Source organism: Ips typographus, linkage group LG3, assembly GCF_016097725.1.
Source record: "Ips typographus isolate SLU linkage group LG3, UJ_Ityp_2.0, whole genome shotgun sequence".
Taxonomy (NCBI): Eukaryota; Metazoa; Arthropoda; class Insecta; order Coleoptera; family Curculionidae; genus Ips; species Ips typographus.
Genome location: NC_138424.1, coordinates 10,005,852 through 10,033,600, shown reverse-complemented (window position 1 = coordinate 10,033,600; position 27,749 = coordinate 10,005,852). Strand labels below are relative to the sequence as shown.

Sequence of the window (27,749 nt, the reverse complement as noted above, 5' to 3'; positions counted from 1 at the left end):
ACACCATGTTTAGTAAGTTCACAGTTGATATCGACAATTTCATAACTTGTTGAGAGCTAGGGCTAGTTATACAGGGTGTTCCAGAGTTAATGTGGCAGCAACTATACGGGCTGTTTGGAAAAGAGATAAATTTTTTGTAATATCTTAGTTTAAGATTTTGTTAATATTCGGAGAAACAAGATATGCCAACTGACCAAATTGCCCTCACGTAATTTGGGACTGGAGGGACCATCATAAATAACATAAGATTTGCAGACGATACAGCAATAATGGCAGAGAGTATAGAAGACCTGCAAATCTTTTTAGATAGCATGCATGTTAATAAGGAAAGCAAACAAAAATGGGACTAACAATAAGTAAAATCAAATACGTTAGTTATCTCAAAAAGTACAAAATCGACATACAACTGGAAGGTGACCTTAACCACATAAATTCCGAATTGGAAGATAAAGAGATAAGCCTGAAAAGAATTTGTAAAATACAGGTCATTCTTCACAACTAGGAAATTGAATTTGGCTATTAGATTAGTCTCCAGCTGTTACAAGGGGTAGAAACTTGGACGTTAAAAGCGCAATCCATAAAAAAACTGGAGCTTACTTAAAGAAGTAAGAAAAACAGCATATTTGGGCCACATGACAACAATTCACTTTTACAAGTAATCATGCAGGGAAGAATAGAAACAAAAAGGAAATCATAGATAAGGATTATCAGAGAGTGGATTAGCCTCAGCGTTGATCAGCTGTTTGACTTTGCAAGGAATAGGGAAGTGTTTGATGGGAAAGTGATCGCCAACACTGATTAAGGAAGGAGTAGAAGATAATGTAATGTAAACATTTTCAATAAATATTTAATTTAAAAAAACACACCGACAGTCATTAAAAACGAATTTATCACGTAACAATATAACTTGTGTTATTCTCTGAGAGTGTAGTATAACTGTCAGTGGAGCTGCCTAAAGCATCGTCAGTCGTCAGTATTCCAGCTATACAGGCCGTCATAAAACACACCAGAGCACCGCCCACAAATGCTCTAAATACTAGTCTGGTGACGTTTTCCTTTTTCTCAGGGACCAAAGCCGACATTGTTGACACCAATATTCCTATCGAGCCTGGATTGGAAAATCCGCAAATAGCGTAGGTTGCTATAACCTTTCCTCTAGCCTAAAACGGACGGATATTGAAATAAGTGATTTATTTAGAGCACAATGAGAAATGTTTATGGCTCTAAAGCTTCTGTCTTGGCACAGAAAGTTGCTAGTTTTAGGTACACGATTCCAGCAGCATTTTTGTACTCTACTACTCCGTTTTTAATACAATTATCTCACCGACAAATTCATGCTTTCCAGCCTGGAAAAGGCAACAAACTCGTTCACCATAGTTTTGATACCGATGAGCTGTCCCACCCTTTCACATTCCGACCATTCCACTCCCATGATCCAGGCCACGGGAATGAATATTTTCCCTGCGATCAGTTCCAAGGTCCACATATTGGATTCGTCCGTGAATCCTGAAGGTTTTAGAAACAATGGAGTCGAACTGCATTCGTGGTTATTACCAAAAAAACCAACCTACGAGCGTGCCCATCCAGGTGAGTACCCCATTGATTAAGTAGACAAACGCCAGGGTAGCAGTCACTCCCGAAATAATGGCTGCAATTAAGTGGAAAGCGTCTATAGCTCCTTTACTAGCTGCATCAATGGCTGAACTATACTGTCTAAAAAAAATCACAGTAAACTATAATTGTTATTGTTATTTAGATGTACTTCATTAAGAAAAGTTGATAGAGCGAGCCACAGATAGTAGAGAGGAATACAGACTTGCCAAAAAATGTAGGTTAGGTTAGATTGTGACGTAACGACCATTTAGCCTGGTTTGGACTTTATGTCATACATTGATTATAATTTTTACTGATGTAGGAATTTCTGTTCCGAAAATCTCACGTTTACAACATTCATTCTGTCAAATGTATCAACCAGTATTTTAACATTCACATTCCACCTAATTAAGTTATTTGATTTCTAAACTTACATTTCGACCATGTGAATGTCCTTCTTCTTGATTTTCACCTCTTCCGTTTCAGGGTATAACATTTTGCTGAAGCAAAGCGCTGATGGTGCTGACATGATACTAGAAGTCACCAAGTCCTGAGGTCGGGCTCCATAACTAATGTAAGCGGCAAAAGTCGATCCTGTTGGAATATCAGATCTCAAAAATGGTGCCTCAATTTTGATATAAAGTAATGAAACAAACACATATACAGTTTAAGCCTGGTGAAACTACATTGTTCTTCCTAAATAGCACAGTATAAAGAAAGTCAATGCTATGTAAACTAGGCTTCAACTAGACTCATTTTGAACATAATTTGCAGTAAACAAATGCAAACACAGATTTTGCAATTTACAAAACCATGTGATGTAAGTTCCATCAAAATCTCTTGTTAACTGACCTTTTAAGAGCCAAATTAATCATCTTTTGGTAATTCAAATTCATGTTAAAAATATACTTGCCGGAAACACTAGCAAATCCTGCAAGCATTAACGAGTGAATTTCAGAGTCAGTGAGGAATCTCAAGTAGGGTTTGAGCATCATAGGACCTTCGGACTAAATTTCTTCATAATAATGTTAAAACTGACTACAATCACTAAAGTCATACCATTCCTACAAAGGCCATTGCCACACTATTGACACTTTCGCATATTGTAGTACCCATAAGGTACTGCAAACATTCGCCCAGCATGTTAATGAACCGTTGCATCAGTCCATAATAGTACAGTAAATTAACCATGAATCCCACAAAGAATATTACAGATAAAGCCTGTAAATTGTGTGTTACTTTTGGAAACTTGGAGTCAACTCACTTGACTTACCCTGAAGGCAAATACTTGCTCAACATTGACCAGAAGATCACCGTAAGTAAAAACGGCAGCCTCAGCTCCATAATTCAAAAATGTGTTAACGTGATCTGAGAAAGTTTCCAGAATGTTCCTTCCAACTGCCCATCTGATTGCCACGAAACCAATCGCAAACTGCAGAATTAATCCTGAAGCCACCGTTTTTATAGGAATCTACAATACACTATTGTAAATAATACAATCTGGGTACAGTGTGAACACTTACATGTTTGTGATTTGCTGAGAAAGCAAATCCTATTAAAAGAAAAACTACCAATCCCAATAAAGGTCTCAATCGGATATTTTGACCATCTCTGGTGTCTAAGACTAAGTAGACCAAAGTGGATACTGTCAGAGCAGCGTAAAATATGTAATGCCCAAATCTAGTTTGTAGGAAAGCTTTGTCAACGTGTGTTTTAATTAGGTAAAAAAAAAACAGTACTTGACTTTTTTCCAAGCTAATTTAGTGGGCTTCCAGGCATATCTGTTAACTGCTGGAAAAGCGTAAGGCTTCAACACGTAGTAGTAGGCTAAAGTCCAGAGGTAGATCAGGTAGATAATCACCAAGAGTCCGTAGCCTTGGGCGGTAGTGTCGTTGAAGGCTCCCCAACTTAAAGTATCTACAAAATCTTGGTGTAACAAACAAAATTTTATGTGTAACCTTCTAAATACCTGTAGTTGTAACAAAGTACACTGTGGCCCATATCGTGTAGCTGGTGACGATCAGGAAAGTTATGAATTTGATTATGATTTTGCGTATTGGGGATTTTTTTTGATTGATTGGTGGTTCCTCGTAGAAGCTGAGAGTTTCGTTAGATGGCACGTCCTAAAAATGTCGACCAATAAGTCTGTATTTTAGATTTGTTCTTATATGTTGAAAAAAAAACTTTTACTTTAATTCTCAAAATAAGTAATTATGTTCATATCAAATTAGATATAGTTATTTACATTACTAGTGCGGTATAAGCGTTTTTATAGTCACGAGTAAGATGGATGGATGGGATAGTGGTGTGCATACGAGTCCATTAATTTGACATACCACACGAGTAATACTTTATCTACGATCAACACAGAAATTGGTCATTTTCTAGAATCGATCATTACATAACTCAAAGGGAACTATGTAATGGCTCATTACCACTAGCCGTAGATAAATGTAATTTACCGACTTTTCAAGGTTAAAGGTGACATTTTTCGGGTCACGTGACTGTTGTTGACAAGTTTCAACTTAACTTTTCAGTATTGCCAGCAAATTTAAATTGTCACAATCACGTGACATGCGTTTTAATTTTAACTTTCCCAACTGTTCAAATGTAACTTACAGACTTTTCAAGTTTAAAAATAGCATTTTTTGGATCACGTGACTGTTTTTGTCACTAGTGTTAAAAGTAAATAAATTTTTTAATGCTATTTCGTACTATTGTCGGGACTTCTTTGGTATCCCATCGTGGCGTTTCTTGCAGCCTCATCAATTTGTTCCATGGCACTTTCTTCATTCATTTATGCGACTGATACATTAAAAACTATATTCACAAAATGCTTTTAAATTGGGTGACAGCGCTCAAACAAATGTATTTTTTAATGTAAGAATGGTAGTTATGGAATTATTGAGACAGTAAGCCCAATATAAAGAGTCATAAGTAATGCCAATTTTTAGATTCTTTGTTCTTTTTTAGATTCTCTGAAGACGGTGGTAAATTTTCCACCAAAACGTCAGGTTTTTTAGGTATCAAGACCTAGCCTAAGTGGTCTTGTGTTAGGAGGACTAGGCTAATGTTATTTTCAACTTAGTTGAAAATAGTGCGAAATTCCATTTTCCCAACAAAACCTTTTTTGTGTGGTGAGACAGTAAGCCCAACTAAGAATAAAGAATCATTCAAATTTTTGATGCGTTTGTAGAAAAAATATTGTATGGTATTCGTTTTAAAAGTGACATGTGATAAATAGCTATTTTCCACTACTAACATGATAAATATACCATTATTGACCGATTAGTAACTTGAGAAATGAGTTTTCTCTACCTTAATGGTGATTGTTGACCTAGGTCAAAAATAGAGTCTAATCTAGTTCTAGTCTGGAACTAACACAATAAAAAAGGAAATATTATTGACCTAGGTCAATAATAATGTCAATGTCTATTAAGATATGACATATGAAATATACCTGACAGAGACAGATAAATTAGGTTGACTTTTCATGTTGTTATCCTAAGTTTTTAAATTTTCAATAAAAGGACCATCAAAAATATGGTTAATAGTGGAAAAACGCTATATTATTCACGGTAGACAGCTTTTATTGACCTTGACATATGGTCAATAAAAGCTTCTGTTTAAACCTTGGTTAATAATATACTGTTGTTTTCTGATATAGTTTTGCCATGTTATAGCTCATTTTTTTCAAATAATCTTTTATTAATATCTCTATTTTTGTTCGTTCCACATCGTTATCATAGTTTTCGTTATAATTCCTGATTACCGACTTTTTTCTTTGTTATAATTTCATAGAATTGGGTTTGACTAATCTTTTGATGCAGTTATTGAAATTAAAATTACTTGATTAGGAAACCGGTTTGAATGTTTATCGCTTCACGGAGCTAATCTGATGCTAAACACAGTTTTTGTTCACAATCAAATAATCTTGAATAAGTTTCGTAATTTATTAACCCAGTATATAGGTATTTACAGTAGGTCTTGTAAATTCCTAGATTTTTAAATTACGGTACAATACACTGTTACACAATTACACTTAATTGCTTAGGTACAATATTACTTGGTGCGTATTGTCTACACTCACCTTTATAATATCCTGAGTGGAACTGTGATTGTCCATTATTCAAGGTTTTCTTGTTTTAATACTTCGACAATCGGTGCAAACTCATGTTTTGTATTTTTCAAAATGCAAATCTGAAAGTAAAACACTCTATAAAGCTCTTTTCTAATAATGATTGTCTTCTTAAACCTTGTTTTTATGGTAAAACACTTTCCGCAATACCTCGACCTGGTTTTACTCCTCTGGTTTAACGGAATCACAAGGTTTTAAGTTTAATTATTTTTGTTAATGGTATTAATCCTGATTTTTAATGATAAATTTGGTTGTAAATTAATAAAAACGTAGCAATGGAATCATTGATTAAAATTGATGTTTTCGTATCTACTACGGAAAGACAAATTGCTTACTGGTATTTGCCAAAAATACAAAATTGATAAATACGTACTTAGATACTTAGGAGGACATTTTTAAAACTTAAATTATAATTTGCTTGATATTGTTCTAATATTTGAAGCACTACTTCAATTTATTTGTCACGTTTACAACAATTACTAAATTTCTGTAATACGACAAGTTAATATAAAACTACTAACACTAAGTTCAAAATAAACAAAAGTTAATTCTGAAAACAATAAGAACATGCAAAAATCATCATGTGAATAATGCTTACCTTTACTGCTCGTCACAGTTTATGTGTAGTTTTACTGTTAGAATAGCATTGAAATTATTACTAACACCCTGAAAAAGTTTGAACAATGCTATTAGGTCGATTCTAGTTGACCGGTTTAAACCGACTGCGATAATTTCCAACTCGGTAGATAATTAATGAGTGATATTTTTATGGTTTGTATACAATGTGAGCAAAATAAACCCGAACCATTCAACCATTTAATGAAAGTTTATAGATTAGCTTGTCTAATCTATCTTAAGGCGTTGGCGTTAACGTGTATAACGCCCTGTAATGATAACCTGACACCGGACTCGTTGTGGTACTTTCTATACTGGACTTTTTGAATTTGATTAATCACGTTGGACAACTAATTATTTTTTTAGTGAATGAGTTAATGACTTTTGGCATACTTCTTCTACTTCTACTTCTTCTGGGGATTTTAATGTTATTATTGAAATTAGCTTTCCTAAAATGGGAGTCTTAATAAGTGCGTGGTAAACAAACATAGATAATGACTGATAAGGGATTTAATTTTTAATTAAGTTATTTAAATTACCTTGTAAAGTGAATGAATTGTTCACGACATTGTTTCGGTTTGTAAATCCATTCAGTGTCCATCAGGGCTGTTTATTAATGGAGTCACAATAAAAAAATAACTCTTTGAAACTTAAATGGTTTCTACCAACCTGATTGGAATGTTTCGTAAACTTGCAGAAATAGATGGTCATGTGTACTATATTTTACAGTAATTTTGTACCCTTTCAGCTTGTAGATAAAGAAAGAATTTAAGGTTTTTGAATTAATTTGTATTTTTATTTTGAGTACACTTTTAGCAAATTTTTAACTGGCAATATTTTGACAACGAGAAAAGTTCAACTCATTTTATTACTTCAAATAAGGATCCTACATCATGTCAACCTAAAATTCATAATTTAAAGTGCCTCTTACAGGGAGTGTACCAACTTCGTAGTAGATTGTTAATACTAGTAAATTTGCTTGAAATATGTCGCTAATTTAACCCCTTTTGCCATAAGAAATGAAAGACAGTAGCAAGCAAAAATAGATCATAATAATTTTTTTTTAAATAAATAAATTAGGAAACCATGCATTTTTGATATCTCCAAAAGTTATCTTCAGAAGATTTAAATATTTCATTTTATGCAGATAATGGTCAAAAACCTCTAATAAAAACCAAAAAAAAGTCAATGTGGTTCAAATTTGCTTGAAATAATTCACTGTCCTAATGAGTTTTACCAAAAAAAACTAAAAATAGTAGCAAGCAAAAATTGATCATAATCTCATAAAAGAAGCAAACAGTAATTTCTAGCAAAGGTTCGCATATTTCAATTTGCAGATTTTTAAATTCCTATTATATTTCAATAGCGCACCTGAAAGATACTAGACTGTTTTGAAGAAAAGTATGAAAATTTGAAAAAAAAGTATACATTAATTTATGTATACGATTTTATGTAAATATAGGTATAATATAAATAATGTGTGTCGTTAAAAGCTTCTTCGCAAATTTGCGTATAATTTTCATACGTTTCTAAAGTTAAGGTTCTAAGTTAAGGCAGCTAAGGTTACGGCTTGCATAGTGCAGATCAAAAATAAAAATTGCGGAAAATCAATGAATTTCTTTAGAAAATTAAATTAAAAAGGTTGAAATTTGAAAAACGCATACTAAAATCAGCTGTTTCCTAAATTAAAGGTGCAATGTTGCCAGATGCAATTTATGCACAAATCTCCATTGGCTGATGAAAGAGTAATTGTTTTTGAATTTAACCTAATTCGGACTTTTTATAGTACAGCAGTAGTAGAAAAAAATGCATAGCTGACCTGGTGCTAACCGTAGCTCGTATGAGTGAAAATATTTGATTAATGTTGTTTGCAAGCTTATTTCAATCTGACAACCGTGCTAAAATATATTATTTAAAAAAAATAGACAACAGATGCATATATTCAGTATATTGTAAAAGTAAGCAGAGAGCTTCTTTTAAATAACAGAGTTACCACGTTGCCACACAATTTATGTATCATAATCTAAATTATTATTTTATATAAAAATTGTTCATTTATTATCAATATTAGTAACAAGTAGATTAGAGGTCATCACATCAATAACCCATTTGTGGTAATCAAGTTTTATTTTTGTACTTAATTTTTTTGTGTGCTGTTATATTTTAGTTACATACATTAGTAGGTATAAAGAAACAATATTGTTAAATTCACTAATATTAAAATTTTTATTTTCAATTATTGGAAACGCTCGTAGAAAAAATGATATTTCTATCAAGTGCGGAAAGTGCCTACCCCGCACTCGACTGATGTACGCTCGGTTGGGTAACTTTTCGCACTTGAAAGTAACTATTTCACAACGACTCATTGGCTTTACTGAAATCCGACATAATTTTATAGTTTTTGTAAGTGAAATAAACACACAAAGAATACTGACACTCTGTAAATTAATTAAAATGCTTATTTTTGAGTAGTAATATACGAAACCCTTAATTCTGCAGTCACTCTTCTGATGTTTTTAATTGCATGTTTTTTCATAAGGGAAGAGCAACGCGTAAAACAGAATTTTCTTTAAAGGACATCAAACTCGGGTAACAGGATAAGCCAAATCAAATTTTAGCCTTTGACGTCAACTTGGGGATCAAAAGGGATCTGTTTGAATTTAAAAAAAGTGGAATTTAAGGGTTTCACCGTTTGTACGAATCAAAAGGGGTTTTCCGAATTGTGCGGTGACAAACAAAAAAGTGAATTACCTAAAAGTCACCTTTGAAAGTACTGGAAACTTACAAACAACTTTCCAGGAAGGAAATTCCATTTGTTAAGACTTGAATGTCGGGGGTTATCAGAAAGTTTTCCCATACCAAAAATAGGGTTATTAACCTTTATTTCAAGATTTGTCCTACAGGGTATATTACGTCTACTCCCACGTCGTTTAATCTCTCATCAGCAATACAAACAATGTTATCATTCTGTGTTACAATACATTGGAAGATCGATAAGTTGATTTCATCCCAAATAGACTTTCGGGTGCCTCTGTAACTTTATAAGGTTAATTCTCGTATCCTTTGTACCTTTCCTCGGGCGCCGATTAAATTTCAAAGTTAGTGTTACGGCTTAGGTGGAAAGCAAATGGCCAAGAGCGGAATTTCGCTCTCTTAACAAAAGAACGGAAATTTTATTCACAATCCTTGGGGTGTAATACGGCACGAGGAAGAACAGGCCACTGCTATCTTGCCGACGATAATTCAAAATACATTTTAAGTCCTGCTTTATGTCCTTTTGCCAGGTTTACGTTGCTAGTATCAAATACAGTAATTATGGAGAATTTCTTTAAATTTTCTTTAAATTCTCACTGAAATGAATATACAATATTATGAGGGTTTCCAGGTTAAAACTAATTATCCAGTATTGGTCACGAAAAGATTAGGACAATGATAAATTGCGACCTCTGTCATAATATGTGTGTGTAGGTAATCATTAAGGATGTATTCAAATTTTGTGCCTTTAACTTTCACTAAAAGTAAACTTGAAAATAAATTTGCATACAAAAAAAACTGAAACAAATTTTCTCGAAACTCGATAAGAACAACTTTTTGAACTTTCCTGTAAAAGCTTCGAGGAGTTTGACTTGAAGAAAAACTGCCGAAATTCAGCAAAAGCGACAGCCAGTTAAAAAATGGTAGAGCTTAAATGTTGTCGTAAAAAAACGTATGAAAATGAATAAGATGTTTGGGATATCGATGCGAAATTTGATAATTTACTTGCTAAATTTAACTCACAAAATATACTTTAAAAAGTTTCTTAGATACTCTCTGTCTGTTTCTTGTGTAGGATTTGTAAAATACAAATCCGTAACTGTACTAACTGCTTTATTACGCTAAACTTCTATCCTTCTTCAAATCGTTTGCGGAACGAAAGTTTTCAATTTATTTTCCGCGCATACTAAATTTCAAGAAACTTCTTGCTTTCATTCTAGTCAAATAGAGCAAATTTTTACCAGAGAAAACTTGATTTAACATTTTTAAAACCTGGTGAAATAGTTTAAGTTAGATTCCACAAACGATTCCTATGGTTTGACAGAGTCTTTTACAGTTTTTTGTAACTTTAAACGACAGTTGTAGACGTTTTGCCTGTGTTTTACAGTTTTCTGAGTTAAAACGTTATAAAATGGTAAACTTGCTTATCAAATTCATGATTTTTGATAGAGAATTTGCTGTTAGTCACTTTTTATAAAGGTAGTTTGGAGAAAAACCTTTTCTAAGTTGATGTGCTGTAAAAAAAAGAACTTTTGGCACTAAATATCATTAAAAAAAGTATACTTTTGGAGGGATGTTTTCAGAGACAACGCTGCTAATTGCTGTACTAAAGAGATCAAAAACTTCTTAAAAGATTTCTTAACTCCTAAAAGCCGGTAAAAACTACCTTTTATTCTAAATTGAATTTTTAGAATCAACCCTTACAATAAGTTTTCATCAAAAAATTAAATTTTTTGATAAAACTGTTTTTTTGACGTTTTTATAGCAAAGACAATGTTTCTCGTACATTTTTTGAAAACAATATGTAAAAAGGATTATGTTGTTTACAAAGCTTGCCAGGATGACGTATCATACTTTTGCCCTTTTTTTTTGGTAAAGAAGAAGGAAGGATGTTTTCCAATGACAAAATTACACATTTGTATCCTTTTCTGTTACTGTTTCAATATAAAACATCAACTTAACCTCAATTAGCAGACCATTTATCTTAGATCTTATCTATGGTAATAGCGACGCTTTAAAATTAGTCCAATTTTATATAGGGTACCAGAAATTTAATAATATGTTGTCTTAAAATTTAATTGCTTGTTAACTTTCTGAGATATCTAAGGAAAACCGAAATTTTGAAAATTTGTTTTATTCTTTTAAAATTATTTATGGATTTAACTGAAAATAAACCACACTTTTTTCTTCTATTTTCCTCCGCTACAACATGACAATATCATATTTGAGATCCAGTGTTTTGGTTTTTGGTTGCCATCATCAACTTTCATTTCTCGTATGGAGACCATATTCGATCTTTACATTCTCTGATTACGGTGATGTATTGTGTGATATTTTTTAATTTTGCAATTTAATTAGTTAAAATTTAGATTTTTATTGTTAATGAGCTAATTCAATGCAATGTAGGTAGATAGTAATAGAACATAACAAGATCGACGCAGAAAACCGATTTTTTTAGAATAATGTATGTTAATTTTCTTACAGTAACTGTTACACTTTTTTTCAAATTCTAACTTAATTTTCGAATCTTTTTACAATAACAAATAGTGCTTCCAAGGTTTGTCTATTTATTGTAATTTAACCTTCTTGAGAATATACCAAAAGTTTTCTGATATATTTCAGTAATATACCGATTTCACAAAAGTCATTTTAATAGCCTAAATTTATTAGAATAACCTTCCTAAGAATATTCGAAAAATGCCCTTAAAACATTTTAAAATATCCGTAGAAGGTTAGTCTCTCAATCTACCGAAAACTAAACTTTTCCATTGACACTTACAAAATCGATAGATAACTGAAATTCATCTTTCAATGACAAGTTTTTAGCCAAAAACTTCTGGATTATAAGGACAGTTCTGGATGGATTATAAGGATTATAAAGACAGGACAGTAGAGGGGGGAAAGTGATTATTTTCTGTTACCTCATCAAATAAATCAAAAGTTTGTTTTTTTCGGATATCTCCGGAAGAAATCGGAATTTTTGAAATCATATCATATAATATCAATAAATCCAAACGGCGCAATTTTGCTATAATTTAACCAAATTTGTATCTCTTGCCCTTTTCCAGATCCCAATACTTTTACAGATACATTTTTGTGACACCCTGTATAGGTTAATAACAGTATAATAATTACAAAAATTAAATTTATATACTTTTCCCATGTTTTTGTAGTCCTTGATTTGATAAAACGTACCAAACTGACTTTTCTTCAAATTTTAGTTTTACGATTTGATTAGATAATTCTGATTTTTACTGCATTATATCGATTCTATTAAATTTCATGGTTACAAACAATTTTAGTTGTAGAATTATTTTGTAGCGATCATCCATAGCAAAAGAAGCACCAGCAGGGGCTTATACTCGAAAGGGACGCTCGTCCTCTGCATCGCACTACATGGCGTCGCGACGCCAGTAGATTACGCGCGCCGTTGCGAAAAAGACGCAACGATAGTGGTGCGGTCCTAAGGCGAAACTTTTCAGTTTCGAAAAAGTTTTTGTGAACTATCTAGTTTTGGATTTAGTGGTGTTTTTAATTAAATTTTGGATTAACCTTCATACCAGAGCTTTTGGTTTGTATTATAATCATTAAAATATAAATTTTATAATTTTAGTAATGTTACTGAGAAAGTAAAAAAAAACACACTTTTGATTGTATGGTAAATATTTGCTCTAAACGTGAGTCAGTCAAAATGATTCTTTTTAATTAAGCTAAAAACTTCCAGTATTACAGTTTATTGACTCAACTCAATGTTTGTTTACCAGACCCCTAAACATAATTAAGTCCAGAAACTCTAGATACTTACATATTATCGATCGAGGCTTCACTTTATTTGAATTATCCAACATTTCTGTACCAACTAACAGTTTACTGATGTAATTCCAATTCACCAAAGCACTTTTCTAGTTATACAAACTCCTCCAGCTACAATTTTATTCCGTTCAAGAGACAATCGAGCTGGGATCAGTATTACGTAAGCGTTTAGTAAGAGTAAACACCTTAGCTAATTTATAAGGCCACAGAGGCTTGGAATAATTTATTCGTCAATAAAAGGCTTAAATTGAGTTTAATGTTGAGGGAGAAACTGGTTTCCCACTTTCCAGAATTTAAAAGACAGGAAATTATGTACAGGAATATCCAATTATTTAGGGATTTATTCATTCAGAGTCATTTTTTATAATGTTTTTCAAGAGATCTTGTCAGTAAAACAATTGAAATATACAGATATATATAATACGCATTTTTAGACTCTAGGGAAATTTTCGGTAAAGTATCTATGCAATTTTGTAGTAGTTTTTGTGTAATTTCAAACTAAAATTAATTTTTTACAAGCTTATCCAGATTTTCATAAAAATTCTCCTGTTATGATTTTAAGAAAAAAATTGTATATTTTATTTATTAAGCTGAATTTTATTTAGTAGTATTTCGCAGAATAATATAACCTTGTTTATACTTTATAAAACAAAAGTTTAGTTTAATGATCAGCTTTTGAAACTAAAAAAAAAGTACCAAAAAATGTAAAATTTGTTCAACAAGACATCGAAGCATTATTTGCTTATGAATGTTGGAATATATTTCATTTATATTATTTGTAATTTCACTTAAATAGCAAAATTGATCCAATTCCAGAATTAAACTAAAAATGTTCTTCAAAATGTATTACTCATTTCTAGAGTCCGGATTTCTAGAAATTTAGCTTTTTGTAAATAATAAAAGCAACCATCCTTTGACATCTAATGTGAACAATTTATGCAAAAACACGTCATTTTGACAGATTTTGTTGATGTTTTTTTTTGCTTTTTTCTTCTTTTTGTGCTAATTTACTGCTATTTTTATATGGCTTAACTAGTTTTTTACACAACAAGCTTTTCAGGTTTTTAAAAATAAACTAAACTAATAACTGCTTTGACAAAAAAATGCTATATTGAGATATTGAAAGCTTCTGAACGACAAAAACATGTTGCAAAATGTATAAGTATCAGTTTACAAATTTAAACTGACCAAAAAATTTCCATTAATTTTTAACTAGACCAAAAAATTTCCAAACAAAAATTTCCAATTTCCTGTAGTCTAAAAAAAATGTAAAAACATTCCAAAACACTATGGAACCTCTAAAATGCCTTGCAAAGCTTACAAAGCAGCCTAGAAGCTTCTAAAAGCTTCCAAATGCTTTTCAATTTCCAAAAGTTTCTAAAAACATCTACAAGGTTTCAAATGCCTTAAAGGCAGTCCAGACCCTTCAAGGTTCTTTAAATTGCCCAATCACCTTCCAAATGCTCCTAAAGTAGTCTAAAAATTTTTAAAACAGTACAGAAACACCAAAATACTTCTCAAGCTATCTAAAGCCTTCCAAAATAGTCTAGAAGCTTCCAAAAGCTTTTAGAACACTCTAAAGGCTTCCAAACAAACTTCAACTAGTTCTTGTTTCTTAGATTTATCGAAAACATCTAATTTTCTCAACGTTTTAGCCTGATTTTTGAAGTTGTTAACCACCAATTGATTTCTTAAGGGTAGTATCTTTCAGTCAGTATCTTCTATATTAAAAAAGACAAATTTCAAGCTATGGTGGTCCAGTTTTAAATGTCAATAATTTACCAATCCATAGTCAATTAAAAAATAAGTTAACATTCATTTTGTCATTTTCCTGAAAAGTGCTTCTTAAGGAAAATACAGTCCTTCAAATTTCTGTTTAAAAAATCGTTTTTTTTTGTCATAACTGTCAGACCGTTGGAGCAATATTGATCAAATTTGGAACAAGCACTTTATTACACGTTATTACGGACAAACACCGAAAACTAACCCAACCCAACTTAAAAATTGTCTTGGAAACGGAAAATTCACTTAAGAAGTTTAAAAAAATATTATTGTAGCCAGTTTTCATAGTTTCCAGACAAACTGAAAGACTTTAGTTTTGAAAATTGACTTAGAAAAGATAAAAATTTCAGAAGCTTAAAAATTGTGTTTGTAACCAGTTTTCATCCAAATCGAGAGACTTTAATACTAAAAATTGACTTGTAGACATAAAAACTACTTTTTCAAGAATTTGTTACTACAAATTCATACATTTAAACCTTAAAAATTTACTTGAACCCCAAAATGTGACTGAACTAATGAAAAGTGACATCAGAAGCTTAAAATTTGCATTTGAAGTAAGTTTTCATAATTTGAAGACAAAATTCAATATTTTAGTATTGAAAATAGTCTTAGATGCAGGACATTGACATTACATTCATGAAAATTGCCTTGAAAACTAACTTTTCGTGCTTTTTACTTTGCTTTTAATTTTCTTCGAATTCTGGACTATTTTTAGTGCTTCAAAACTGACAAGACTATCTTCACCAAGTTATTGACATAGCAAACTTAAAAAACAATTTTTACATTCTTCATAGACTTAAAATAGCATTCCAAGCTTTGTCACTATTAAATCGACTTGTAGACACCTCAGTGCTAAAAGTTCGGGTATTTCTTAATAAACTAGACTGTTTTTAGTGTTTTCAGTGCCTCAAATCGAGTTTCAAGACTATCTTTACAAAGTTTTTGACTTATCAGGCCTAAAAGCCAGTTTGTCCACTGACCATAATCTTGAAATAGTATATTCTATATTAAGAGCGGAAAGTATATATTTGCCGCTTGCACATGAAATTTGCAGCTTGAGGCGAAGCCGAACGCTGCAATCATGTAAAAGCGGCAAAAGTACTTTTGGCTCGAAATATAGACGATATTTTTTCGACGACTGCTGTGGGGTGGATTAGAAGGACAACTCACATCATTTTCGTCGCTCGAACTCATTGTCACCGATAAATCACTTTGACGGAATGTGGTTATTTCAAACAGGTATGTCAAGCGTTGTTATGGAAACGCCGAAAAAAGTTGGTGAGTAGATTGTTAGTAGAAAGCGAAAACGCTCTAGAGCAGAAAATCTCTCTTTCTGCTCGCGCGCGGCAAATAACCCCTTTCTGCTTCTAAATGGAAGCGTACATGAGGTACTTTCAAAGTAAGTCGTCGAAAAATGTTATTTCAAGCTTCTTCACTATTAAATTGACTTCTACACTCATAGGTGCAATAAATTGTAGCATCTCTAAGAAATTCAGACTGTTTTTAGTGCTTTTTAAGACTGAAAAATCGGGTTTAAGACTATTTCTAAAAGTCAAGTTTCTTCAGTAATAAAAGTAAAAAATTTTGGTACCAAATGCTATAATAATAGTCTTGAGAACTAATTTTTAGAAATAAAATAGTCCGAAAATTTAATTTACTTCTTGACTTGTTGAAAGTTGAAGAAAATTGAGTTGTACACCAATTAAAGTCTTGAAAATATACTTTTGGACTCTCTTTAGTCCTAGTAAGGTCTGTTCTAGCATTAAAAGTCAACTTTTATACTATTTTTAGTAGTAAAAAATGAGTTTCATGCACAATACAATCTTTGTCTTGATTTCCGGTCTTTTTTAGTTCTTGAATGCCAGTTTCAGACACTCAACCAGGATGACAGTCTGAGAAAGCGAATCATAAGACCATTCCTAGTAGTACAAAAGTTTTTAGACTATTCAGTACAAATTTGGACTTTCACAAGTCTGTATGTATGTTCAGTTTTAAACTATAAAACAATTTTTTAAATTGAAATTTGGAGGACTGTATCTTCCTTAGGAAACCTTTTTCAGAAAAATGACATAATGCAAGTCAACTTATTTTTTGATTAGCTATCAAATGGTGAATTATTGACACTAAAAACTGGACCACCCTGTATAGGTTACCAAGCTAGAAATTATTTAAAATCCATATATACCATACATTCGAAAACCCTATATTATTCTGTAACTAATCGAGAGAGGAAGTGTAGGAAAAACCTTTGAAAAGTTTCATGTTTTCTAAGGCCCCTAAATGGAAAAACTCTTCAATATAACCTTGTAGAGAATGAAATTTCCTGCAACTTCCCTTATTTACACTTTTTTGTAGCTCCTCAAATAACGGAGTTATGCTCAGTAGAAATGGAGTTAATTGTAAAAAATCAGTTTGGTGCACTGATCGATGATACTAATATCTTTTCCTATTGGACATATTGCCACATAGTGTCATGTATCAGCTGAATGTGTTCAATATAAGAACAATTTAAGCCAAAAAGATAAGAATATACAAATTTGTATTATGCATTTCAAACGTCCAGCGGTTTATTTAGTAAAAGATTTACTTTAGTCCTGTTTAGGTTAGATTATACAGGCTGTCACAGAATAACTATTCCTAATTTTCAGAAATGATGAATGCACTCAAATAAACATTTTTTATTAATTTATTCTAAAATTTTGTAATTTTTAAAAAGACCATAAGTAATAATTTGTGACACACGTAAAACGACAAATTTTCGTTTGTAAAGACTTGTAATTTATCTTGACACCGAGAAATTTCCGGACACTAATTCATTAATAAAAAATGTTTGAGTGTCCTTTATCATTTCTGAAAGTTAGGAATAGTTATTCTGTGACAACTTGTCTACTACGATTTTCTCTCTATATCAATAAATTAATCATTATTTAGACCTCTCTTGCGCACTTCCAAAAAAGACAAAACAAAACCCTACAAAATGAATTATTCATTACAGATAAAATTTCAGAGATTTGGTAAGAAAACCCCGTTTATTGCGTAATGCCACGTTTAAAATTTCCTTTAAATTTGTGTCAGTACATTAGCTAAAGCTCTGTCGCACAGGACAAGAAAAATGACGAAACGCTTTTAATGTGACGCGTATAGTTTTTGCAGGACGTCTTAGTCTTGACGGTTTTGCCAATGATATTAATCATTTCCAGTCGAAGTTGGGGGAATATGTTGGCCCAATATCAGCGGAAAAAGGGTGAAACGCGTCAGTTTCTTGCTAAAACAGCAGAAAGCTGAATGATGCTTCAAAAAAGATACGTGTGAGTGTAAATGGGTTTCCGAGAAATGAGGAAGGTAATGAGACGTTGCAATGATAAAGGTCTTAAGTGAAATGATGAGAGAATTGCAGGAAAAGTGTAATAAAACTTGGTTGATGACTTGTTTGCTTTATAAAAGGATTAAATATCAGATTAGTGGAATTATTTATACTAATGGTATATTATAAATTAGATTAGGACTTAATATAAGACCTGGAAACCATGTCGTCAAAAAGACTTACATATGTGTGTGCGGAAAATGAAATTTGTTCTTTAATTTTTTTGTTTAATCATCTCTAATTAATGAAACCTACTGCTCTACAAAAGGTTTTAAAACTAGGTATATTCTAATATTTCAAACTTGTAATTTGTTTTCCTATTTGAAAGTCCCAAGAAAACGAGCAACCAAATCCTTCACAACCTGAATAGCTAAAGTAATTTAATCTGCTCTTCGACTATAATAAATTATGCCAAACTTTTGCGGCTTTATAAATTAGATAAGTTGTTTACTCGCCGATGTAATGCTAATTCGGCTCTGGATTACCTGCACACAACACAATAAAATCATGGCCGGAAGACTTTACAGAACTCTAACGTGATCCGATTGAGAATTACCCAAGTAACTTCAATTCGAAGTAGAAATTTATTATAACGGCTAGTCTTTTTGTATAGCTTAAAGCGCCGGATCAATACAATATATATCCGATGTTTCTGGACTTAATTAGGTTTAGAGGGAGATTGTAAGCGAACACGCACCGAGCCAATAAATAAACAATTTAGCGTTCGATTCATTCGCTAATTGAAGAGTGAATTTCCTTGATGTTTAGAGGTGTCTTTAATTATTCAATTAACTCAGAAACGCAATGAGTTTATTGGAAAATAACTAAATTTTTATGTAACCAGTACAATTTCACAAACAAATTCACATACAAGGGGTGGCGCAATAGTGTGGTTAAGTTTAATAATGTTATTTTTTTTTTGATTTTTCGAAAAAATATGATCACCAGGTCTACAATTAAAAAAATAGTTGCGTAAATGCAACAATTTTCTTTTTTTTTATAAATTTTTGCATTTTTAGTCTGCTCGTGCACGTAATAAAGGAACAATTTTAGTGACAAATTAAGATTAAATTTATATCATAAAAACAATTAAATATAAATTCAATGCGTAGCCTTTTAATCTTATGACTAGAGCTCGGATTAAAAAGCATTAAAATCGTGAAAAAAAGCGCTTGAAAAGCAATATTATTTTCTTAAAAAAAGCATGAAAATCTGTAAAAAAGCACATAACCCTTTCAGAGATTCAAAATTTTTTGAGTTCAACTTCTAGATTTCAAATTGCTTTAGAAGTATACGGAAGATTTTAGACTGTTTTGAAAATTTTCAAACGTTTTTTGAACTACTTGAGAGCATTTGGAAGGTTTTTGGACTGTTTAAACAACATATTGAAGGGACTGGAATTCTTTAGAGGCATTTGGAATCTCCTACACGGTTCACAAAATTTTTTGGTAGCTTCTAAACTGCTTTAAAATCTTCTGGGAGCTTCTAGACTAGTTGAAAAGCGTTTGGAATCTTTTAGACTGTTCTATATGATTTTGAAAGCTTCTAGACTGTTTTGAAAGACTTCCGACTGCTTTAGAAGCATTATGGAGTTTCTGTAGTGTTTTGAAATCTTTTTAGACTACTTTAGGAGCATTGAAGGTTCTGGACTGCTTTTAAGACATGTGAATTTGAACTTTTGGAAGCTTTTAAACTGCTTTAGAAGCATACGGAAGCTTTTAGACTGCCTTGAAAATTTTTGAGAGCTTCTAGACTAGTTGAAGATTATTTGGAATCTTTTAGACTGTTCTAAATGCTTTTGGAAGTTTCTAGACTATTTTGAAAGGCTTTAGACTGCTTTAGAAGCATTATGGAGTTTCTGTAGTGTTTTGAAATCTTTTTAGACTACTTTAGGAGCATTGAAGGTTCTGGACTGCTTTTAAGACATGTGAATTTGAACTTTTGGAAGCTTTTAAACTGCTTTAGAAGCATACGGAAGCTTTTAGACTGCCTTGAAATTATTTTTTTAGAGCTTCTAGACTAGTTGAAGATTATTTGGAAGCCTTTAGAGTGTTCTAAAAGTTTTTGGAAGCTTCTAGACTGTTTTGGAAGCTTCTAGACTGTTTTGGAAGGCTTTTTACATATTTTGGAGTTTCTGTAGTGTTTTAAAACCTTTTTAGACTACTTTAGGAGCATTTGGAAGATGTTTGGTCAGTTTAAAGAGCCTTGAAGGTTCTAGACTGCCTTTAAGAGATTTGAAACCTTGTAGACGGTTTGAGATACTTTTGGAAGCTGTTAAACTGCTTTAGAAGCATACGGAAAGAAGCTTTTAAGAGTTTCTAGATAAATTGAAAAGCATTTGGAAGCTTTTAGAAGCTTCTAGGCTGCTTTGTAAGTTTTGCAAAGCATTTTAGAGGTTTTATAGTGTTTTGGAATGTTTTTACATTTTTTTAGACTACTTCAGGAGCATTTGGAAATTGGTCAGTTTAAATTTGTAAATTAAAGCAGTTATTAGTTTAGTTTATTTTTAAAAACTTGAAAAGCTTGTTTTGTAAAAAACTAGTTAAACCATACAAAGTAAGCACAAAAAACTAAAATAAGCACACAACGAATAAAAAAGCAAAAAAAGCATCAACAAAGCATCTGTCAAATGACACGTTTTTGCATAAATCGTTCACATTAGATGTCAAAGGTTGGTTGCTTTTATTATTTACAAAAAGCAAAATTTCTAGAAATCCGGATTCTACTTATGACCGTAATTTAAACATTCTCTCTCTCTATTACATTCGGTGACAGAACAATGACTTTTAGTGACAGTTGACAAGCAGCGTTGTCACAACTTAAATATTTAAAAATACAAATTTTGGACTTAAATTAATCTTTAGTTTTTCAATAAATAGCGACGTTGCCAGTTTGAATAAACGTGTAGAAAAGGATAATTAGATTATACAGAGTAGTTTCTACAAAATGTTTAAATTGAGAATAAATAAGAAAATTCATTATTTTTAAAGGTGGATCATTTACATAATTTTTGAACATGTTTTTATCATACTAATAAACTGCCAAAATAATTGTTATAGTTTGTTAATTGACACTTTCTTATACACAAGGTGATAATAAAGTATTGCCACAGCGTGTGCTAATAGTAATTTTATGGCATTTGGCAGTTTTTAGGGTTGTAAAAAGCCACTTTTAGCCTGCGTTATAATGACAAATAATGCTTGGATTAAACGTAAACTTATTGTAAAAACTAGAGAGTTTGTATTTTGTCACATTAGGATTTTGCCACTTATCACAACCACAATAATGGCCACCTCCAAAAATAATTAAATTAATTTCCTTTATTACCATCATTTTTGAACCAAAAACTCAGAGTAATAAATACAATGTTGAACTAAAAAAATAACAAAGATAGATATGGAAACATTTTTTTAACAGTTGAAAAGAAATCACAGCATATTTCCAATGCGCAGAGAAGAAAACTCTCAAATGGAGCATTTCAGAGAAAACATCTTGTATGACGTAAATTCTTTGCCCTTTTATAGAACACTCCCTTGGACTGAATTAGTTAATAATTAGGGTCGATAGCAAAGATTTCTTCGACGTTTTGTCTTTAATTTGAACATTTCGCTAATTAAAAAGTGCGAATCATAATGGACGTAGAAAGACTGAGAAGAGAACTTTAAAAAAGATTCAGAAGTTGAAATTTAAAGACAAAAAAATTGTAACCCTTACATATAAACATGTTTGTTTCATTAAATACAACTTTTTATAATTGGTTACGTGAATAGTTACGATATTCCCTCTAACAAAGTAATTGCAATTAACCTGAAGAGAGAAGAAGTAAAAGAAAATTTAATTACATTATTTTCAAACAAAGCGTGTAATAAATTTCTTTCTTACAACTTATTTCCATTTTTGTTGCAATCTTATTACACCAAGCAAAGTTGAAACAAAAGAAATTGTTCCTATTTAGAAAGACTGTTCAAGTTTCGTAACGGATATTTGGTTCATCAGGAACTAAAATACGTGTGCAAGCACTAAAACGAAGTGCTAAATACCCATTTAGTAGATGTTCTGCACTTTTCCAGTTCTCAGCGACAAAGCAGCAATGTTTCTTCGTACACTTCCAGCATTTTATGAGCAACCCGCTTTATCGCAAATTTTCTACAACATTTCCTTTGTTACATGATATACGTGTTTGTTATTAGAAGGTTTGTTTATTGATTGCGGTGTTATTAGTAATGCGTCTGATAACCATTTATCTTGCTTTTTCTGTGTAATTAATCAAGTAAAACCAATATTACACGTCAGTACAGGTTGTCTACCTAAACTTCAAAAAAATACCTTTTGTATGAAGGTTTTCACCGAACAATTTTCCACTTAAATTACGGTGGCGCAGAACACGCTTCCCACCTAAAAACCTTGACACGATTGTCCTCTGAAAGGAAAATTAGTGTATTTTCGGTATACGTGTGTATCGATTTCGATATCCCGCATAAACGATTGATTCGCCTTATCATTTTATCCGGATCGCTTGCCAGTTAACTGGACTGATGATTGTATAATTTCGACGTATGGAGCAATTTCAGGCAGGACCATTAGTATAAAGGGAAAACTCATCCATATTGTCTACACCTGATTGCAAATGTAGTCACGTACTACAAGGATTCACGAAAATCTGAGATTCCATAAAAGTTTCCCAGAAGTGTAAGAAGAATAAATAACCTGTGCGTGTTATTTTGAGAGAATTTCTTTTTATCAGATTGTACCTCTACGTTTTCTTGTAATTTGGCTTTCATACTGAGTGGGAAAAACTATGATTTAACAACACATTTGTTCTTTATATTTTTAACACCATTTTATTAAACGAATGAACACTATTTTCTTAGTTTCAGTGTCTTTTTTTTGGTTTTTCTGTACCTAAGTTCTGTAACTAAATTAGATTAGTGGTTTGTTAAATCGAAGCAAAGTTGGGCAGCTTAGAAAAACAAAAAAAAGGGCAGAAATTTACTTTCAAAAATCTTGAAGGCAACAACAAATTTTAAAAAATTGGTTCTAATTTTCCTTGCCTTTATTACAGTTTGATGGAAGGTTGGAACCTTAACTACATTATGAAGAATTTTACATAAGAACACTGGATGCAATTTTTATACCAAACTCTCTCTTCGTTATAAAAACACTTTTATTGCAAATTATAGCTATCTAATAGACAACAGAGGCAATATGTTACCCAACACACCCTTTTATGTTGCAATTTCTATTAGGATAACGAGTTAAGCTTCCATGCAGACAGGCTTCATGTAACATTATGTAAATACAATTTACTGGCAGCTTTGTATATTCTGCAAAAATAATATCTTATCATCTCATTCATATCTTATCTAAGGGAAGCTCTTGATAATATCGGTATTTATGAACATACGCGAAAATTGGTTTCTGACATCTTTGCCACAAGCTCAATAAATCCTTTTGCATGCCGCTGAAATGGGGTATTAAACCCTAATGTCGGTGTTTTGTAAGATTTGAAAGCGTGTTTAGAATTTAAGACCGAAGGGGAATTGTACGACTTAAAGTTTCACTTAATGACAGAGTTATAAATTCAGTTATAATTAGATTTTGAACCATTTATCCAAACATGAAACTTTAGTAAGTAGACTTTTCTGAATCAGGCAATATTTGTTGAACATATAAAATTATTTAAAGGTGCTTTGGAAAAAGCATTTAGAGTCTAATAAGCAGTTTTAAAACAGTTGAACGAAGTGAAACTAATTGAGGCTCTTAAAACATATGAAACAATGAGGCTCCTAAATAGCAAAACCTTCTGATGATGGCTTGGTAGCTACCACAAAACTTGAAAATGTAAGAAAATTGAAAATTAATGAAAAACCTTTTGGAAATGGTTTTGTCATGCTTGGGAATGCACCAAATATCTGACTACCGAAGATGTAAAGAACAAAAATCTTTTAAGAAACGTGAATAAAACTTGTTTCGTGGTTTTACAGCTTTATAGAGAGGATTTTGACGGTTGTCATATTAAAAAATAGACTAAAATTAAGTCAGAAACACACAATCAATTATTATAATTGTCAAAAATGTACTGATGATAGTATAAAATGCATTCAACCAAAGTCAAACTGATTTTGTTACTTATGAAGCATGTTTTGTTGTTTCGGACCTCTATGGGATCGAATTTGACAGTTTTCAGGTTTAGGACAAAACTATAACTGACGGCCAAATGTCATAACTGTCAAAATTCCACTCATAAAGTTGTAAAATATCTTTGGTACTGATTTTACTAAGGTTTAAAAGTTTATTTTGGTATTAAAGCTTTGTGGAGGGGATTTTGACGGTTGTCTGATTTAAAAACTAAAATTAAGCCAGAAAACACAGCTAAATGTTATAAATGCTAAAAATGCATTGATAAAGGTATAAAATGCATTCAACCAAAGTCAAACTGTTTTCATTACTTTTCAAGGATGTTTCATTGTTTATTTATACCTCCATGAGATTGAGTTTGACAGTATCCAGGTTTAGGACAAAACTGTAACTGACGGATAAATTTCATAACTGTCAAAATTCTAGTCATAAAGCTATAAAATACGTTTGGTACTGTTTATACTAATTTTACTGGATTTTAAGAGTGTTTTGTGGTTTTACAGCTTTATGGCGAGGATTTTGACGGTTGTCACATTTAAAAATAGACTAAAAGCAAGTCAGAAAGAGACAACCAAATGTTACAAATGCCAAAAATGCACTGATGAAGGTATAAACTGCATTCAACCAAAGCCACAATGATTTTGTTACTTTTCAAGTATGTTTTGTTGTTTTATACATCTATGGGATTGAATGTGACAGTTTCCAGGTTTAGGACAAAACTGTAACTGACCGAAAAATGTTATAACTGTCAAAATTCTTTACCATAAAGCTATAAAATACGTTTCGTACTGTTTATTCTGATTTTACTGGATTTTAAGAGTGTTTTGTGGTTTTACAGCTTTATGGCGAGGATTTTGACGGTTGTCACATTTAAAAATAGACTAAAAGCAAGTCAAAAAGAGACAACCAAATGTTACAAATACCAAAAATGCATTGATGAAGGTATAAACTGCATTCAAGCAAAGCCACAATGATTTGGTTACTTTTCAAGTATGTTTTGTTGTTTTATACATCTATGGGATTGAATTTGACAGTTTCCAGGTTTAGGACAAAACTGTAACTGACGGAAAAATGTCATAACTGTCAAAATTCCACTCATAAAGCTGTAAAATACGTTTGGTACTGTTTATACTGATTTTACTGGATTTTAAGAGTGTTTTGTGGTTTTACAGCTTTATTGCGAGGATTTTGCCGGTTGTCACATTTAAAAATAGACTAAAAGCAAGTCAAAAGAGACAACCAAATGTTACAAATGCCAAAAATGCACTGATGAAGGTATAAACTGCATTCAACCGAAGTCACAATGATTTTGTTAGTTTTCAAGTATGTTTTGTTGTTTTATATCTCTATGGGATTGAATTTGATAGTTTCCAGGTTTAGAACAGAACAAAAGATGTAACTGACAGCCAAATGTCATCTGTCAAATTATGGCGTAATAATGTAACAGAAAAGAAAATTAAGGTACAGACACAGAAAGATGAATATTTTAAATTTGACAAAGGAAGAAGCAAACACATTCAAAACGTTTATGCTTCTATTAACTGTTGCGTTACTTGTTCTCTCTCTTCAAAAATAATATTTAGGTCATCAGAGAAAGAAAAAAATACCTTTCAATTGTCAAAATAATTATTATAATTGAGTTAATCAATTTCAAAAAATAGCCGTAAAAAAAGAACAAAAATTGTGCTGTGTCATTTTTTTTACAAGCAGTTTAGTTTCCTCTGTATTGTAAGAGCTTTGTCTATCTGAATTTTCTCTACCCGCAAGAAACAGTATTTATAAAAGAACATAAATGCCAAATGGATTATATTTAAAAACAAACTTAAAATTCACAAAAAAAAAAACAAAAGTAATTGTCGTGACCTTAAAACCAGACGTGTTCTCTGTCATTCAGCCCGACCCATAATAATAGGCATATTTCCCTAGGGAGCTGTAGCAAGGCCAATAAAGCTTATAAGCACGAAACGTTACGTATAATCAAACTGTAACTGTATAATATAATATTTAAAACTCCTGGAAAAGTTTGGCCGACATGTATGTGAACCCATACAAATCCAAGAATAATACGTTTTCGATTAGGGAAGTTGCCTGAGCAGTAGGGAAAACGCGTTTTTAATTCATTTTCAGTTTCGATAATCCTTAATGGAGTTTCGAAAGGGTTGTTGGTAGTTTCGGTTAATCGAATTTTACTTAAACCGAATTGAAAAAGGGCAGAAGCCGGAATAATACAAAACACGAATAGTTTCATTTTGTGGGGGAACCGAAAGCGTTTCCTTTCAGTTCTGATCTTGATTGATCCTGACCTGAATCAGCCAAGCATTATCAACTGATAAAAAATAATGGAAATAGAGGAATTTCCAATCGTCATGGCTAGAACAGCCATTAATAATATATGGTCGGTATGAAATTCGGTAGATTCCTAAATGTGCTTTGCTCGGCTATTTCTCCTTTGGGTAACTACGTGAATGCTGATGCTTTTAGATTGATAATCTGAATTCTCTCTCTAAATTCATAATTTCACAAAACTGAGAAATTATGAATTTGGAAATTGCTTATAAGATGACTGAAAGTGACTTTGTATTTTGCGTTATTAAAAGTTCCCTGGAATACTATGAAATCCCTTTGCAACTTGTACTAAACATAAATACTGTGGAAACTAAAATTGGCAGATATTTTCAAAATTGCTTTTTGACCAAAAGTTCCCATATTTTCGTAACCCTGCAAAGCAGAAATTTGCACAAACTTCCTGTAATAAAACCACACAAAAACACAGAAATAGTTTCTTGCCAAAAATCGATTAGTAATTTTTGGCGAAGCCTGTTTATTAGTCATGTATATTTTTTACCATACAAAGCAAAGTTTTATAAAACTCCCATTCAGTTAATACCAACAAACCCATTTTTATTCTAGAGAATAATTTAGGATCTTTTAAAAATGCAATACTCGGACAAAAATTGGAATCTTTCTAACATAATCTAATACTATGAATCCCACTGAATGTTATCAAAAATAAAATCATTAAACAGTTTTGGAACCTAAGACATAAAAGCAATCTAAAGATTCTAGCAGGATGAATGGATTCACTTCTATTCTGGTTATTATTTGATATTGAATTATTCAATTTTCTCCGAAACTTCATTCAAGTCAAATTAGTTTTCTGAACTCCATTTCTAACAGTTCTGTTAACTTATCAAGTTATTCGAGTGCAGTTCTTTTCTCTGAAACAGCTCAATATCAATTCAATTATTACTTCTCTACTAGCGAAACGATATTACCAAACCTTTCAAATTTTGCGAAAAGCTCTGACTGACAATGAGAACTTAGTGATCTGTTGTTATGTTACCTCCATGGATTCGGTATTTTTCCGGGACTGCAAAATAAGTGAATACATCTTTGCATTGCTGCGAAAGTCAAAGACAGACACTAAATATTTTCACGTTATTACTTTTACAACTCGGGTACCACGGCGGCAGTTAAAATGTGAAAGAACGGAATGTAATTTTGAAAAACACTGTGAACGATATTAGTTTCTGAAAGAAGTCAAATTAGCAG

General features: G+C 31.8%; 1 protein-coding gene across 2 annotated transcripts; it reads right to left on the bottom strand.

Annotated features, from left to right (window-relative positions):
* Positions 1-829: 829 nt before the first annotated feature.
* On the bottom strand, positions 830-6,488 carry LOC145725859 (putative transporter YutK). 2 transcript variants are annotated; one of them, XM_081974760.1, is made up of 12 exons: positions 6,330-6,488; positions 5,684-5,793; positions 3,563-3,716; positions 3,333-3,510; positions 3,117-3,273; positions 2,867-3,064; positions 2,653-2,814; positions 2,507-2,600; positions 2,028-2,187; positions 1,568-1,713; positions 1,325-1,506; positions 830-1,160 (listed from the first exon to the last, which is right to left on the bottom strand). In XM_081974760.1, the coding sequence occupies exons 2-12, from the start codon at positions 5,717-5,719 to the stop codon at positions 891-893; spliced, it is 1,737 nt and encodes a 578-aa protein (XP_081830886.1). In that variant the 5' UTR covers positions 5,720-5,793; positions 6,330-6,488; the 3' UTR covers positions 830-890. The 2 variants fall into 2 exon arrangements, with proteins under 2 accessions (XP_081830886.1, XP_081830887.1); XM_081974761.1 differs by lacking the exon at positions 6,330-6,488 and adding an exon at positions 5,849-5,997.
* Positions 6,489-27,749: the final 21,261 nt, after the last annotated feature.

Excerpts from the sequence above, each read along its gene's own strand:
- LOC145725859 (XM_081974760.1), bottom strand. The coding sequence starts at position 5,719 with ATGGACAATCACAGTTCCACTCAGGATATTATAAAG. Across the intron at positions 3,717-5,683 it reads CCACTCAGGATATTATAAAG|GACGTGCCATCTAACGAAAC; the intron begins GTGAGTGTAGAC and ends CGACATTTTTAG. Across the intron at positions 2,188-2,506 it reads AGGATTTGCTAGTGTTTCCG|GATCGACTTTTGCCGCTTAC; the intron begins GCAAGTATATTT and ends ATATTCCAACAG.